This window comes from Engystomops pustulosus, chromosome 7, assembly GCF_040894005.1.
Source record: "Engystomops pustulosus chromosome 7, aEngPut4.maternal, whole genome shotgun sequence".
NCBI classification, from domain to species: Eukaryota; Metazoa; Chordata; class Amphibia; order Anura; family Leptodactylidae; genus Engystomops; species Engystomops pustulosus.
In genome coordinates, this window is record NC_092417.1 from 43,650,282 (window position 1) to 43,666,647 (window position 16,366).

Consider the following 16,366-nt stretch of genomic DNA (forward strand, 5'->3'; position numbering starts at 1 on the left):
GTCCTCCAGATTGACAGGTCGGCTAGACAAGGCCTGCACGTCTGTATCGCACCTTGCCTCTCTATGGTCACGTAGACAGGGCAGCGGTGATGGACGTGAGCGTGCGCGGAGGTTTCCCGGAGAGGGGCGGGGCTAGCATGTTACACGCCGGCTGTCATGTCAGGATGCTGAAGGTGGTGACCGGTCTGTTTGTGGCGCTGCTCCTGGCGCTAATGCTCGGCAAGTACAGCAGTACCGGGCGCAGGGCTCAGCTGAGTGCCAGGCATGTCCCAGGAGGAGGCCCGGTGCCCGGGAGAGACCGGGGCAATGTCTTCTGGGCTGTGCAGGTAATTACTACTGAGCTTCTAGTCTGTGCTGTCCCGCTGTTATTCCACCTGGTAATATTTGTGGTTCAATAACGTTTTATTTATTGTGCACATTGACATGTATAATAAATTGTGACAAGCAATTCAAGAGTAGTGGCATCATTATGTTGAATGCTTAGAATGGCAGGATTGAGTGCATACTGAAATTGAATGTACTGGAACAGTAAAATAAAAAAAAAAGGAGAAAAACACTGGGGAATATTTGAATACTTTGTCAAGTGGGTGTTACCTTTCTTCTTGTCAAGGAGGTGTTTCTCTAACAGCGTATGAATATGCTGAATGTGATGTGGTGCATGTGCGTATATGCTGTATGTGTGCTGTATGCATGTGGATGTATGCGTGTGTGTATATATATATATATATATATATATTACAGTATGTGTGCAAATTTGATGTGTATCTACTGTATGTATATACTCAATGTATTGGTGTATATATGTACATAAATGTGTGCGTATAAGTGTATGAATGTGGTGTATAAGTGTATACATATATGTATGTGGGTGCGAGTATAGAAAAGTGAATGTATGAGTGGAAACCTTTACATATGTTTGTGTATATATGTCAGTACAAATTTGCAAATATCTTTTAAAGGGGAAAGGGGGCCCCATGCAGAAATCTGCTATGGGCCCAGCCACTCCTAGTTGCACCTTCCCAATGGTTATAAATGTATGGTCCTGGATACTGCACGTATATATGGCAGCATACTGTATGCAGCACTTATTTTATTTATTGACTTCTTCTATGGGCCGTACGGAACGGAAACACGGTGGAAAATAGGACATGCTCTATATTTTTGTACAAGTCACTTACGGTACGGTGGACAATACGGCCATGTATATGGATGGCCGTATTCCAGCTGCATATATGGCAGTTTTTATACGGTCGTGTGCATGGGGCATTAAATATACTGCAGAGGATACTGGGACGTGTACTAGCCTGGCCGGTCACTGGGAGCTAAGGCTACTCCACACCCCCGTAGCCTCTGCTGTTAATTTACATATTACTAAAATGCAGTTTTATCAAGTTGGGTTAGGTTCCAGGATTATTAAAATACAGATTAGGGCAGAGGCAGGCAGGAGGAATTTAAGATCATGGTGGCTTAGTGGTTAGCACTACAGCCTTGCAGTGCTTGGGTCCTGGGTTCAAGTCCCAGGGTCAACATCTGCAAAGAGTTTGTATGTTCTCTCCATGTTTGTGTGGGTTTCCTCCGGGTCCTCCGGTTTCCTCCCACACTCCAAAACATAATGGTAGGTTGATTAGATTGTGAGCCCCATTGGGGATAGGGACTGATTTGACAAAACTCTGTGCAGCGTTGTGTGATCTGTATGCGCTATATAAATAAAGGAATTATTATAACTATTAATAATATCATCATCATCAGATACACTTCTCATGGTAGTTTCCTCATAGGAGGTTTCCTTTAACAGGGGTGCTGCACACCCCTTTCCAAGCACACTGCAATACACAAGGGGGATTTATCAGAGCTTATATGCCAGAAAACTTATATACGCCACCTCCAAGCCAAGTGGGTGTGAAGGGGGCCGTCATAGTGGGGCGGTGCTGGATGTTTCTGCCTCGTGCCTGGGTACTAACTATAACTGATGCAGGCTATAGTGCAATTCTACACATGGAATTGCCGCACAGGGGCTGGAGCCTCCTGATTACAGATGAGCGGACCTGCAGATCTCGTTTGGATTTGGCCGCCCATATCGGGGGCTAGAATTGTGGGCTAAAAGCCAATCCAGCACACAAATGCCCCCAGCAACTAGCCTTGGCTAAGATTGTCCAGAGGGAGTTCTCCAACAACTATCCGGCAATATGTCCAGGTCGGGCGGACGAACAGGAAAGGCAGGTCCGCTCCTCTCAACTCCTGATGAATGTGGAGAGGGGGCTGAGTTTAGATGATACCTCGGGCCCCCCCCACCCCCCATCGTGAGATGATTGTGGTTGACATTGCAGTTAATTCCTGTCCATGTGAATAGGTATAAGGCCGGTCGCACATGATAGCGGTTGATTGGTGAATCACAGGCTGTGCATTTTTCGTGAAATAATTTAAATGTGTGTATACATATATATTATTGCTAGTATTCCCTGATTTGATTATAGTTCAGCAATGTACATATGTCTGTACATATGTACTACACGTCCTCTGCACTGTGGTCGGTTCATGAAATTCAGCCTTCCAACAAAATTAGGTTATAAATAAAGGACTTCCCCATGAACGAGTGGAAATGAGAACAGCATATCTTGGCATAGAAAATTTCTTCCCTGAAATTTTTCAAATCACTTCCATGTTTTATCTTTTCCGATGTTGCAGGTGACTGATATTCATGTCAGTAAGTTCTTGGAGCCCCTCCGGGTATCTGAGTTTGAGTCCTTTTGCACGGAAAGCCTTTCTGTCATTGGGCCAGATCTTGTTCTAGTCACTGGTAAGTGATTATTTTGGAATCCATTTCAAACATAACATTCTGCTCATGTGTTGGTATAAATAGTATTGTTATATTTATTGTAGCTCACACATAAACCCATGAGCCATAATATAATATCCAGATAAGTTACATGTCCATATTGTGTCACTATAACAGCTCTGTCCTGGCAAAGATGTATTTCAGTATTTGACACAAAAACATTAGTAGCTGATCCTTCACATCCAGCTCTTGAGATGTGATCTCCATGGCCCAGACTGTTCCTGTGTATCCTTCAGATGCTAGATTGGATTGAGATCTTGGAATATGAGAAGCTAAGTCTCCACCTTGATCTGTCTGTCAATTGCTACGGCCATTTTGTCTGGTCAAAGAGGCCACTGTCATTATTGAGTTCTGTTGTCGTGAGCAATGTTAAAGTAGGTGGTATCCCTTAATGTAAGGACCTAAAGTCTTCCAAACACACACTCCCCAGCAGAGGTCGCATTAATGCCTCACCACGCGTCATAGACGCATGATGAGGCGCCATTAACCCCCAAAATAATTGCCATTCGTAAAGATATGCTTGGCAATTATTCCATGTAGCGCGCAGGCTGAGCGGTTCAGAACGCGGGACTGCTCAGTAGGATGCAGTGATCTGCGAGCATCGGCCCCGGAGGAGACATGTGGGCACGAAGCTGCTGCTCCCCGTCCTGCTCCAGCTCTCATTGCCCGCAGCAGCGGCCAGCAGTTATGTGATCCTAGCGGGACGTGTTAGCGGTGAGCAGACAGATGTTTTTTTTTTTTTTTTGCATAAATAGCGTCTATTAACATTATATACGGCTATGAGATATATATGTATGTATTACCAAAATTTAAGAGTAAAAATACTCCTCAAAAATAGTAAGATGAGTATTTTTACCCTTCGGGGAAAAATGTTAGTGCATCCTCTGCTCCCCAGTGTCTCACTCAGTTTGTTGGTGCCAGGTAATTGGTGGGGCTGCACCTTGGCGTCCACATGATGTACACAATGGGGCAGATTTATCAAGCTGTCTGAAAGTCAGAATATTTCTAGTTGCCCATGGCAACCAATCACAGCTCCTCTTTAAAATATTTATGAGCACTGGTAAAATGAAAGCTGAGCTGTGATTGGTTGCCATTGGCAACTAGAAATATTCTGACTTTCAGACAGCTTGATAAATCTACCCCAATATGTTCATCAGACCAGTCTAGTGTCTCCCATTAGTCCATATCCGGGGCTTACATGTCCATTGTTGAACATTTTAACAGTAGAAAGGAGTCTGCATGGCCACTCCGACCTCTAAGTCTCTACATGTACTATCCACATCAAAGAGACCATATTCAGGCGCACAGAGGAGTATATGCCTGCTTTGATCTGCATGAATATCTGTGAACCACAAGTTAAACCCATTATGATTTTATTGCAGGTGATATTACAGATGGCAAAACAAAGGACAAGTTGGGTTCTGATCAGTTTGAAGATGAATGGAAAATTTATCAGTCTGTCCTTAAAAAGTCCAAAATCTTGGAAAAGACAACCTGGATAGACATTCGAGGAAACCATGGTAGGTGATCAATCATGGCAATTATTTGTTGTTGTGTTGCTTCTACATTGGCACAGGGATACAAGGGTCTGCTGATGTTTTGGTCAGTGGTTGTACTCATTACCTGTCAGACACATATCACCTATCTTAAAGGGAACCTGTCACCAAAAGTCTGAATTTCAGTGGTGACAGATTCCAATAGGCACTGCTAGGTACATTCCATACATGTTATAGTCATACTTCAGTTCCCTTACGTTTGTGAACTATGTTCTTTTAAAGTTTACCTGGTTCTCTGCCAACAGCTCCTGCCCAAGTCCCGGGGGATGCTTGTTTTCAAATAGCAATGTTCATTTCCTAATTGGCATACTAGCTCTCCACGGCCCCAATCGTCAATATTCAATTATTCCCCCTCCCTCTGGTTATCCTTCTAATAGTGACGTCAGCTCAGCGCACAGGAAACCTTGCGCCTGCGTGGTGAACCTTACAACCCCTGTCATGCGAAGTGCGCAGTTCGGCTGCTCGCCGTGCCTTGCTCCGAACTGTGCATGCGCATGGTCCAAGCGCATTTTTACTAGGCAGAGCTCAGGTAGAAAACTCTCTATGTAGGTGAATATCGACAAGCGGGGGCCGAGGGGAGCCAGTATACTATGAAGGCAACGAACATTGCTATTTGAAAAAAAGAGAGTAGAGCCTGACCTGTTGGCAGGGAGTCAGGTAAACTTTACAAGAACATAGTTCACAAACGTAAGGCAACAGAGATATGATTATAACATGTATGGAATGGACCTAGCAGTGCCTATTGGAATCTGTCACCACTGAAATTCAGACTTCCCTTTAAAGATATGTGATACGCTGTAATCTTGGGAAATCCGTTTGGGAGTAGCCATTATGTGGATGCTGAATTGTCAGATCTAGATGTCCAAAAGAACAAAACTTTGGTCGCCATAATGTGAGTATTTCAGCTTCTGTTAACAGTGAGAACAATAACTGAATGTATTTTAGTTTCCATATCATCTGGTTATTGTTACAAATGGTGAAAGGAGTGTTGCAAGAGTGTATAGACTTGAAGTAGATCTTCAGGTACAGTACTCAGTCCTGGGATCCATAGCCTTTTGTATAAGCCCATAGAAGTGAAGGGAAATAAACAACTAGTTCACGTCCCATATACATTGGGGGAGAATGATTTGCACCTGAAATGTTGTGTGCCACATTTATTAAAGGTCTAGAGGACGTGCCCTTGGTAACTACGTGGCGTGACCGGAAAGAAAATAATCTGTGTGCCAGAAAATTCAATATTGTGGCACAGAAAACTAGACCGATTAATAGGTGCAAAGTAGGACTCCACAGTCTTATCCTGCACCAGATTAATCATCCGGCATTGGACACAGGGATTAATCTGGCGCAGCAGAGATCTGTCTAGTCCTACTCTGCACTGGACCGACGCGTCTCCCCCATTGTCGTGTGCATGAGCCCTAACCCAAAGCCTTTTTTCCCTGTGCAACTGCGTGTAGAAGAAAAAGATGTCAATGCCATCTCGTAATAGTCCACAGCTGAGTTTTTAGGGAAAGTCTCAGTTTATACTTTCTTATTACAGTACATGTAAGAGCACACAATTAAAACTGTCTGGAACAAAATCCTGCAATCATTGCGCCAGGTGCTAAAAGGAAATCTACTCTCAATATCAAGTATGGGTGATCCAGGCACTGTGACTGTATTAATCTTCTTATATTTGTTTTTCATGGCCTCCTTCCTTCTAAAAATCTACTTTAAACATTATGCTAATGAATCAGAAGGGCTCTGGATGGGTGTTGCCAGAGCTCCATTCTGTAGCTTCACAGGCTGTTACATTGTGCAGGAGCACTTAAGCTTTGCATGTTTTGTTCACCCATCATTTACTCGGTCTGGGATACCAGGTGTATGATCCAACTTCTGCTGTAAATAATAATTATAATAATAATTTTTATATAGCGCACCCAGGTTACACAATGCTGCACAGAGCTTGTCAAATCAGTTCCTGTCCCCAATGGGGCTCACAATCTAATCAACCTACCAGTATGTTTTGGAGTGTGGGAGGAAACGGGAGGACCCGGATGAAACCCACTCAAACACGGAGAGAACATACAAACTCTTTGCAGATGTTGACCATGGGACATAATATTATGAGTTATTTTTCCAGCAAACATAAAGCAGTAAACTTGTGTTTTTCTATTGTTTGCAAATGTAGTTTACCTTCTCATAAAACATGCATTTTTATGCTTTTTAGATTCTTTTAACATTGCGGATCTGAGCAACAGCAATAACTATTACAGGTAACTAATATTATGTTTGGGGGTATGTGGGATATATCTGTGTTGTATTTTATAATAAGGGTCTAACAGTGGTGTAATGGATCTGATCTTATTACAAGTACAGGCGGTCCCCTACTTAAGGACACTTGACTTACAGACAACTCTTAGTTAAATACAGACCCCTTTGCCCACTGTGACCTCTGGTGATGCACTCTGGATGCTTTACTTTAGTCCCAGACTGCAATGACCAGCTGTAAAGTGCCCGTAATGAACATTTATTAATAATCCTTGGTCCAATTACAGCAAAAAAATGTAAAACTCCAATTGTCACTGGGACCAAAAAATATTTTGTCTGGAACAATTATTATAAAATATACAGTTCAACATAAGAACAAACCTATGGACCCTATCTTGTACGTAACCCGGGGACTTCCTGTAGTATAACGTCTTTTAAAGTAAACGTTACTTTTGTTACCTTTATCACATAAATGTGTTGTAGAACCTATAGATAACCTGATAGACCAGTTACTCTCCGATGTCAAATTGTCCAATGTTGTTCAGTGAAAATGTGTGATCCCATTTTGGTCAGCAAGCGCATGAAAAACTGCACTAGGACGGTATCCAAACCCTGCCCATTCTTTCCTTTTTTTCCCTTTTTTTTTTTTTTAAATTGCACCAAATGGGGCAGATTTACTTACCCGGACCTGTCGCAATCCCCGTGGTGGGTTGTCCGACAAGGATTTGGGTCTGCCGCGATTCACTAAGGTTGTGCGTCCAATTTCCTTCATGTGTTGCTGAGATCCGCCGGAGTTCACCTTCGTCTTCCTGGTGCATGTAAGTGCTGATCTTGCAACACAATTTCGCTTTTAAATTCTGCAGTTTGTCCGAATCAGTCGAGTTGTCTGACGGCTCCCCACCACCACAACCCCCAAACCCCGATTTCTGTTGCATGCAAGCTGGCACCGATGTGCCACAATCTGATCGCGTGCACCAAAAACCCGAGGCAATTCTGCGCATAATGGAAATATTTTCGGGAAAATCGTCAGAATCGCGGACCCTTTGTAAATGAGCCCCATTGACTTTCACAGACGACTTGGATCAGAATAGATGAGATCTCTGATCGGACGTGTGCATATCACAATGGACTATCCATGAGTCAGAGTTTAGCCCAATGTGACTCAATCCTCTTTGCTGCCAGGTTCACTTTTATTTACTTTTAAAACTGAATGGAACCAAGAATGTTAATAATAGAAGAATTGTGAATTGGTATTAAAAAGTTTATTGGAACCTGTCATTGGGACAAAATGTGAAATCCTGATGACATGTTCCCTTTAAGACAATAAAAGTGTTAATTACAAAGAAAAGGTATCTATATGGAAAATATTGTATTATTATGTTAATTATTTGACTTCCTCTCTAGGAAATATTCCGGCTGGCGGAAAGAAGGTTCTTTCCACCATGTCCATCAAACCTCATTTGGAAATTATTCTTTTATCTGTGTTGATGCAACCCTCACCCCAGGACCCAAGAGACCTTACAACTTTTTTGGGATACTTAATGAGGTAGGGTGACAAATATTACCCCAAAGACCAGGTCAGTTTCCATTTTTTTTTTTTAAACCCCAGCAGAACAAAAGCCATTTTTTTGTAATGACCTTTACAATGCTGCCTCTAATTTAGCTTTATATTGCCAAAATCTCAGGTTATAAGCATTAAAAACTTTAACTTGGAATATGCAAATTTGCCTTAACTGGTCACTGGGCATGGAGCAGATGCACCCGGTTATGTAGTTGTTGTACTAGATTGCACAACTTGAGGAGTGACTGACTTGTCCCTCACTGTCTTACCCTACATCTCAAAAGATGTGATGTAACTGCATGACTGGATGGATCTGTTCCCCCGTTCATGTGGGTCCCACATGTCAGGTGGCCATGTGATTAGTGGTGGTCACAGAGGGGCCATGTGAGTAATGAGCTCAAGGACCCGTGACCTGACAGAAGTGGCCCAGGACAGGGAACATCACAGGAAGTCCCAAAAGTGGGTCATGTGACTTGTGGCTTCTAGAAGCAGATGTGGAATTTTGTACCAGGGTAAGAACATAAGGGATAACCCTATTAGGGAATTATTCATAGTCAGGTGCACCGTAGGAAAGGACATTGTGCAGATACTGGGGAGAATATAGGCGAAAAAAAGGCCCGACAGGTTCCCTTTAGAAAGTGACAAACATAGCAAATATAATAATAATAATAATAATAATCATCATCTTATATTGAGCCATTAAACTTCATAGAGCTTCACAAATTATGAGGGACATATACAAGTATAATATTACATTACAGAGTAATAAGTCATATGGAACAATAGGAATTGGGGCTCTGCTCACAAGAGCTTACAGTCTATGAGGATGAGGGGGTGACACAAGAGCTTACAGTCTATGAGGATGAGGGGGGTGACACAAGAGCTTACAATCTATGAGGATGAGAGGTAACACAAGAGCTTACAGTCTATGAGGATGAGAGGTAACACAAGAGCTTACAGTCTATGAGGATGAGGGGGTGACACAAGAGCTTACAGTCTATGAGGATGAGGGGGTGACACAAGAGCTTACAGTCTATGAGGATGAGGAGGTGACACAAGAGCTTACAGTCTATGAGGATGAGGGGGTGATAAAGAGCTTACAGTCTATGGGGATGAGGAGGTGACACAAGAGCTTACAGTCTATGAGGATGAGGAGGTGACACAAGAGCTTACAGTCTATGAGGATGAAGGGGTGACACAAGAGCTTACAGTCTATGAGGATGAAGGGGTGACACAAGAGCTTACAGTCTATGAGGATGAAGGGGTGACACAAGAGCTTACAGTCTATGAGGATGAAGGGGGTGATACAAGAGCTTACAGTCTATGAGGATGAAGGGGTGACGCAAGAGGTATAAGAGCTTGTATAATGGTCCAGCCATTCTTCATAAGGGAATAGTATAAAATAATTTAATAAATCAAAATTCTGTTGCTTGAACCTTGCATCAGCCGCCATCTTGTATACAAGGTCCAAGGTGAAAGTGACTGCGGAGAAGCCTGGAGCTTGTTATATATCTGGAGTTTGCCAGAGAACAGACGGGAGGATGACACAGGATGGATTAGTAAAGAGAAAGTTGACATTTCATGCAGATTAGTGATATACATTATGTAGAATGTACAAATGATACAGAATACAGAATCTACATTTTATATAGAATATTGGAATTGTCACGGATTGGTGCACAAAATAAACGTTTTTAGAACTTAAGCAAAGTGAAGTTAAGCAAAACTGGAAAACAAAGCTAAAAGTGTTCTCCTCAAATCTGCTGTAATACCTTTACAATGCTAGGAATTTCCTAATGCCTTCTATTTGCAGAGTAGCGGATGCTAGAAGGAGTTTTTGGTGTGTATATTTTATGTTATGTAGGTTTTACTTTGACGCAGTGCTTAATGTTGGATACTGTTGTCTCTTAGAGTCAGATGCAGAAGTTGTCTGCGCTCGCCAGCGAGAGTCTCCATAGTAATCAGTCCGTGTGGTTTGGGCATTATCCATCTTCCATCATTGTCTCTCCTTCTCCTGGTATCCGGGCAGTCATGAGGTCAGTCCGATCTCTTCACAGGTTATGTAGAAGTATTGTTCATGGGCGGATACAGGAATTGTGGTATTATACTTGGTACTTTTATTTTGGATGGCATAGATTTTCTATTATGGGTGTTGTGTAGTGATTAACCTCTTTGCTGCCAAGGAAACTTCCAAATCATCAAAAATTTTGTGAACCGAAGAAAGAAAACTCATATTGCTCTCCCCTGGTTAGTTTTCCAGTGACATCAGGTTTTCATAAATCACCTTTTTTAAAGTTATCACCCAACTTACACTACTTATCAGGAGTATTGTTACATATAAGGCATATTTCCACTCATGGATTCAGGAAGCACATGCTGCTAATCAAAACTGCAAAAAGTTTTGGGTGTCACCTCTGGAGATCTTTGTACCCTTATCTTGGTGTATGTTGTTAATCGCAGCAGGATGGTCAAAAATGCATTTGTAGCCAGGGGCATAACTACAGCGGTAGCAGCCGCTTTGGGGCCCGTAGTGTTAGGGGACCCCGTCATCCGACCTGACACAATAAAGAATGGAGGATGTGCACCATTATATCTATATTGTACTGCACATGTCCAGCATAATATGTATATAACATATACTGTGATGTATATATGCAGTATGTGTGATGTGTATAAGGTGTCTGTATACACTGTATGTGAGTATGTTGCATATGGCAACATGGTTTGTGTGAGTATACTAATATGTATATTTTTTAAGTGGGAAGGGGGGCCCCTGTTTGTAGCTGTATGTGGGGCACTAGGGTGCACTTGTGTGCAAGATCGCTTCACTGAACACAACAAAGCCCCTACGCCTGGGATCTGGTCCGGGGCCGAGCTCACGGCCATGTGAATGTTGCCTAACAATGTCTGAAGCTTTCCATAGCTGTGTGTTTCTGTACATTTACATTGTATAAGCTTTTAAAATCTTCACATATGCAAACTTACCTTAACTTGTCATAGGCTAGAGAGCTCACAGGTCATAATATAATGCATTGACTGCTTGGGGAGATGAAGCTACATCCCATCCTTATAACTAGTTAAGGTAGATTTAGCATATGTCAGTTTTTGAAGCTCATAACATGACTTTTCAGTAACTGTAAGCTCAACCAGGGGCACAACAGGAGAGGTCATTTCTTGATGAGGCACATGCTGGGCTTAGTTGTGGGTAGAAAAGTACCTGACGAGTTCCCTTTATGCAGTAAGCTTTGGAAATTGACCATTGTGCTTATATCAGCAGTTACTTTATTTTCTCTAATTATAAAACCAGGTAGAATTTCCCCAACCTTTGTGCAGCCTCACGTTGTGTTGTTCTCCTTAGTTCAGCCGTGGCATACATGTGTGGTCACCTGCACACACTAGGAGGCTTGGCTCCTGTACTGCACTCCCAGCATCAACAAGGGACGCTGGAACTGGAACTGGGAGACTGGATGCATAACAGAAGGTATAAATGCTATACATCAAGGATTTTGTGTGTGTGTGTTTTTTTACTTTTGCGTGTGTATATGATGCTCATGGGATCGGCTATTTCATTTCAGATACCGCATTTTTGCCTTTGATCATGACCTCTTCAGCTTTGTGGACCTCCAGTATGATGAATGGCCTGCTATCCTCATCACCAATCCTAAATCTGCTCTGTATACAAATCCTGCCGAGGAGCCTTTACAACGGATGCTGCTCTCCACACATATAAGGTATTACTATAGTATCTGGCCACAGTTCATAGGTCAATGTGTAATGAATGAATAATTACATTATCTCTGTCACTAAAATACAGTTAAATGCAGATAAAAGGGTATCACCTCCTTTATATCAAAACAAATCTACTATATTTGTGAGTCCACCGATGTAGACCAATATACACTAGAAAAAAGTTACTGATACTTGGTTTTCAGGTGAAATTTATGGGAAAACGTGAAATTCGCACAGCACTGCTATTATGTCATGACAGTATGGAATTTATGTAGAAGCATGAAATGGAGATTTCCTCATCTTTAACAAAGGCCAACACCAGCGCTGGGTACACCCCTACAAAAATGTCAGCGTCTTAAAGTAAATCTACCACCAGGATGAAGGACTAAACTAAGCACATTTACATGCAGGTGGATCGGGCTGGATCTGCTCTTCTTTTAGCTCTTTATGCCCTTGTATTTACAAGGAAATAATAAAAGGCTTTACAAATTAGGCAAATGAGCCTGAATTGCTCTGCGCTCAATTAACAGCTATAGAGACCAGATCCCCTCAGCCCCACTTGCATATATAAAGCGTTTTGTTCTTAAAAACAAGGTCTTTAGAAGCTAAAAGAAGAGCGGATCCTGCAAGAGGGGGCAGACACCTGCATGAAGTGTGCTTGGTTTACAAACCTTCATCCTGGCGGTAGATTTCCTTTAAAAGGGGTTGTCCACAGGATAGTGAATAACTTGTTCATAAGTAGGGTTATCAGTGATGGACCCCCATGGATCACAATGACGGGGGCCCATTGTACCTCTAAAGAATTGAGTGGCCGGTCGTATATGCACGCTGGATAAAGTGCAGGCCAAATTAATTTGAGGTCCTCCAGTCTTCAGCAGCCGCTCCCCAATGATGTGACCTGGATGAGCAGGGGCATTGTCATCCATGAAGATGAAATTGGTATTGTGGTTGACAATGACTGGATTACTACCAGTAGTATGATTTTTTTTTACCTGATCACAAAGTTAATGGCAGTTCTGTATTGATCAGAAACCCTCGGCCCACACTATAACACCACCACCACAAGAGGTCCGTCTGGTGACAATAATTGCTGATGTGTAGCTCATTCCATGACATCACCAATATTGTTGGCTGCCATAATTTCTGTTTAGCAAGAATTGACTTTCATTAGCGAACAGCACTGAGGCCAGGTCCCTCGTCCAGTATATAGTCTTCCTAGTCCATGGAGGGTGATGGTGACGTGGTCAGGTACACGCAGGCCACGCTGATGTAAACAGGGTGGAATGATCTGACGTGGTTTTTATAGACTGGATCTCTAAGCATTTCACTGACCCTTTTCTGTCTTGCTGTCAGATTGTCCCTGCTCAGACATTTTTAGTAGCCATTATACTGTAAATAGCAGAGTACAGTTATTTATACCATGAGGAAACACTAAACCTAAAAATTATTAAGGCGAATGAGTCGGCTTTAAACATGCAAGACTTCAGATGGGCAGCAGCCCAGATGGTTAATATATTTTCTGTCTACATATCACAGTCCAATATGACACATGATATGATCAAAAGAAAGGAGCAATAAAAAGCACTAAAATACAATATAGCAATTTTCTATCTCCTAACTTTACACAGAAGTTAAGTTTTTGATCCAGGGTTTTTGTAACTATAACTAAATATAAAAACTTTCTATTAAAAAAATGGCAATTTCCTTTAGAGCGTAACTAAACATTTTACAAAATGACATTAATAAATAATGCAAATGATAATCTTAAGCGTAATATATTTTATTAAAGAGATATGTTTGTGTCCATCTCCTTACAAAGCTGAATTATTATTTGAAGTATGGAAAGCGTTAATTATTAGCCTTTTTATCTCTGTGCTGTATACGACTTGAGAACTCTTTCAGATATACTGCTCACTAAAGGAGAAGAAAGGGGCATGATGGTCCTGGGCTACACTCATAGCAGCTAATGCCTCCACTGACTTCTATTATGCATGGTGATGGTGTGGTAAGCACAGTGTCCCACCACACCATGACCTGCACTCCTATGGAGATCAGAGCAGTGAGCAGCGCTCATCCTCCATCTACACCTGGTTGAGACGGGCCGCAAATTTCCCCCTCTTTGTGGCCTGTTTTAAAGGAAATCTACCATCAGGATGAAGGATTGTAAACCAAGCACACTGACATACTGTTGTGCGCCCCCTCTGGCAGGATCTGATCTTCTTTAAGCTTCCCATGGCCTTGTTTTTAAGAAGAAAAAGGCTTTAAAAATCATACAAATTAGCCTGACGGCTCCATTAACACCTATGGAGCCTGGAGCCCCTTAGGCTTGTTTACATAATTTGAAAATCTATTTTGTAAAAACCAGGGCATAAGAAGCTTAAAGAAGAACAGATCCTGCCAAGGTAAAGGGGGAGTATGTTAGTGGACTTGGTTTATGATTCTTCATCCTGGGGGTAAATATCCTTTAACCACACGATCTTGTGTATGAAGCCAAAGAATGTATGAAGAGGGTTGATCCCTATTCATACAGACTGGGTGTTTCCTGCATAGTGTTTCCTGCAGGGGGCGGTGATTCATTACTATGCCAGATAACTACCAGGCCATAAAGTGATCCGAATTTAGAAGATTCACCATTTACTGTCAAAAGGGGAAAGGGCATCAAGGGGTTAATGAAGTATACTACAAAGTTTATTATAATCGCCTATTTCTGAAATTAAAAAAGAAAAATTATTGCTTCAAAAAGTATAGTAACTCTCTAAATGCACAAGGTGGAATTTACATCTAATGCAAAAAAGTAGCAGATTTCAGTTTCTCACATAAAGATAGCAACAAAAAAAAAGTACCACAATTAAAAATGTGTACAGTGCTACTAAATTGTGTGCATAAAATATTGCTCTTGGATCATGAGGCAAAACTCCAGTATTCATAGGGGATTCTCATAGTTCCCATTGTATAGTTTGGTGCATTTATTCATAAATAACCTAAGAAATCTGTTCTGTGTTGTTTTGTTTTTTTTCCTAGAATCCTCATATTTTCACCGGATCCCATCACGTCAGTAAAGGTGTTCATAGATGGAAATGAAGTAGGGGAAGCTGTGCATTCATCTGGTCCATTGTACGTATTAGAATGGATGGCCGAAAAATATAAGACTGGGCTCCACGAGATCAAAGTGAAAGTTAAGGTAAAAGAAAAGTGATTGTAATAATAATCTTTATATACAGTAGTGCCATCATATTACATGGCTCTTCATGTGTACTTTGTATCTTTTATTAGAGGGGCTGTCCAGTCACAACAAGTTATTTGCTATTTACAGGATAGGGGCTAACTTTCTGATTGGTGGAGGTCTCAGTGATGAGATCGCCACAGCTCCCAAGAACGGGCGTGCACCCCCGTAGTACCTAAAAAAAAATGGAGTGGCCGGTCGTACCTGTGTGCTGCCGCTCCATTCTGCGTCTATAGAACTGACGGAGATGCTAGAATATGGCGCATGGTTATCTCTGTCAGCGACATAGAGATGAATAGAGCAACAGGTGCATGTGCAACCGGCTGCCCTGTTCATTGGGGGTACAACGGACTCCCGTTTCTGTGATCTGTCGGGGGTCTCCCCCCTAAAACCCTCCCTTTGATCAGCAAGTTAGCTCCTATTCTCTGGATAGTGCCTAAGTTGTTGAGACTGGACAACCCCTTTTTTAAGAATTGAAATGTTTAAATATTATAAAATGCATTAAAGGTGACATCCATCTTTTACTACACTGTATATATAGTGAATAAATAAATTGAAAGATATTACAATGTTCCTCCATAGTTTAGCCTGATATTACTAGATTATTATATCCCTTTTTATTAGGAGGACGTGATGGCCTTGTAGAGAAGGGTGGTCCGCACTCTCAGAATTTCCTTCTATTAGCTGTAGCCTTACACTGGAGGACCATAGATGGTTACTGTCCGCCATGGCCACCCTGTAATGCTTAGTTTTCCTAAGAAATGGACAACCTGATAAATTTGCCATTAACATTCACGTTTCCCACTAATGATGTGGGGGTCTCCCCTGTAACACATTTGACTTCAGGAGACCTGCAGTATGTCTAACCTACAGTGAATCTGTACCTGTAGGTTATATAGGTAATAACTGTGGATACCTATGCAAGTAATATTTATATAATAAATATACATAATTTCTTGTCTTCTTTGTTATTAGATTTGTTTGCACATTTTACTTGTTATTAATGTGTGTTGTTACTTCCAAACCTTTTTCTATTACAGGACGCAGCAGAAAGAAGTCGATCTAGTAGCCACTTGTTCAGCTTAGAGGAGGATGCAGATGTCAGCTTCAGCATCTTTCCATCTCTAATTCTTCTTACAGATCATTATGTTGTAGTAAGTTGTATGTATGTCATTTATACCTAGTCACCACTATACATGGTGCATATAACCCCC

General features: G+C 41.7%; 1 protein-coding gene across 2 annotated transcripts in view; it reads left to right on the forward strand.

Annotated features, from left to right (window-relative positions):
* The window catches only part of TMEM62 (transmembrane protein 62), a 26,566-nt gene continuing 10,200 nt past the window's right edge, over positions 1 to 16,366 (forward strand). Inside the window, exons 1-10 of one of the 2 annotated variants that reach the window (XM_072115655.1) lie at positions 1 to 326; positions 2,686 to 2,797; positions 4,219 to 4,356; positions 6,599 to 6,644; positions 8,044 to 8,185; positions 10,112 to 10,236; positions 11,559 to 11,681; positions 11,776 to 11,931; positions 14,951 to 15,110; positions 16,193 to 16,306. In XM_072115655.1, coding sequence (XP_071971756.1) covers positions 90 to 326; positions 2,686 to 2,797; positions 4,219 to 4,356; positions 6,599 to 6,644; positions 8,044 to 8,185; positions 10,112 to 10,236; positions 11,559 to 11,681; positions 11,776 to 11,931; positions 14,951 to 15,110; positions 16,193 to 16,306 — 1,353 coding nt within the window. In that variant the 5' untranslated portion in view covers positions 1 to 89. The remainder of the gene's footprint in view (positions 327 to 2,685; positions 2,798 to 4,218; positions 4,357 to 6,598; positions 6,645 to 8,043; positions 8,186 to 10,111; positions 10,237 to 11,558; positions 11,682 to 11,775; positions 11,932 to 14,950; positions 15,111 to 16,192; positions 16,307 to 16,366) is intronic. The other variant, XM_072115654.1, reaches the window with a different exon arrangement.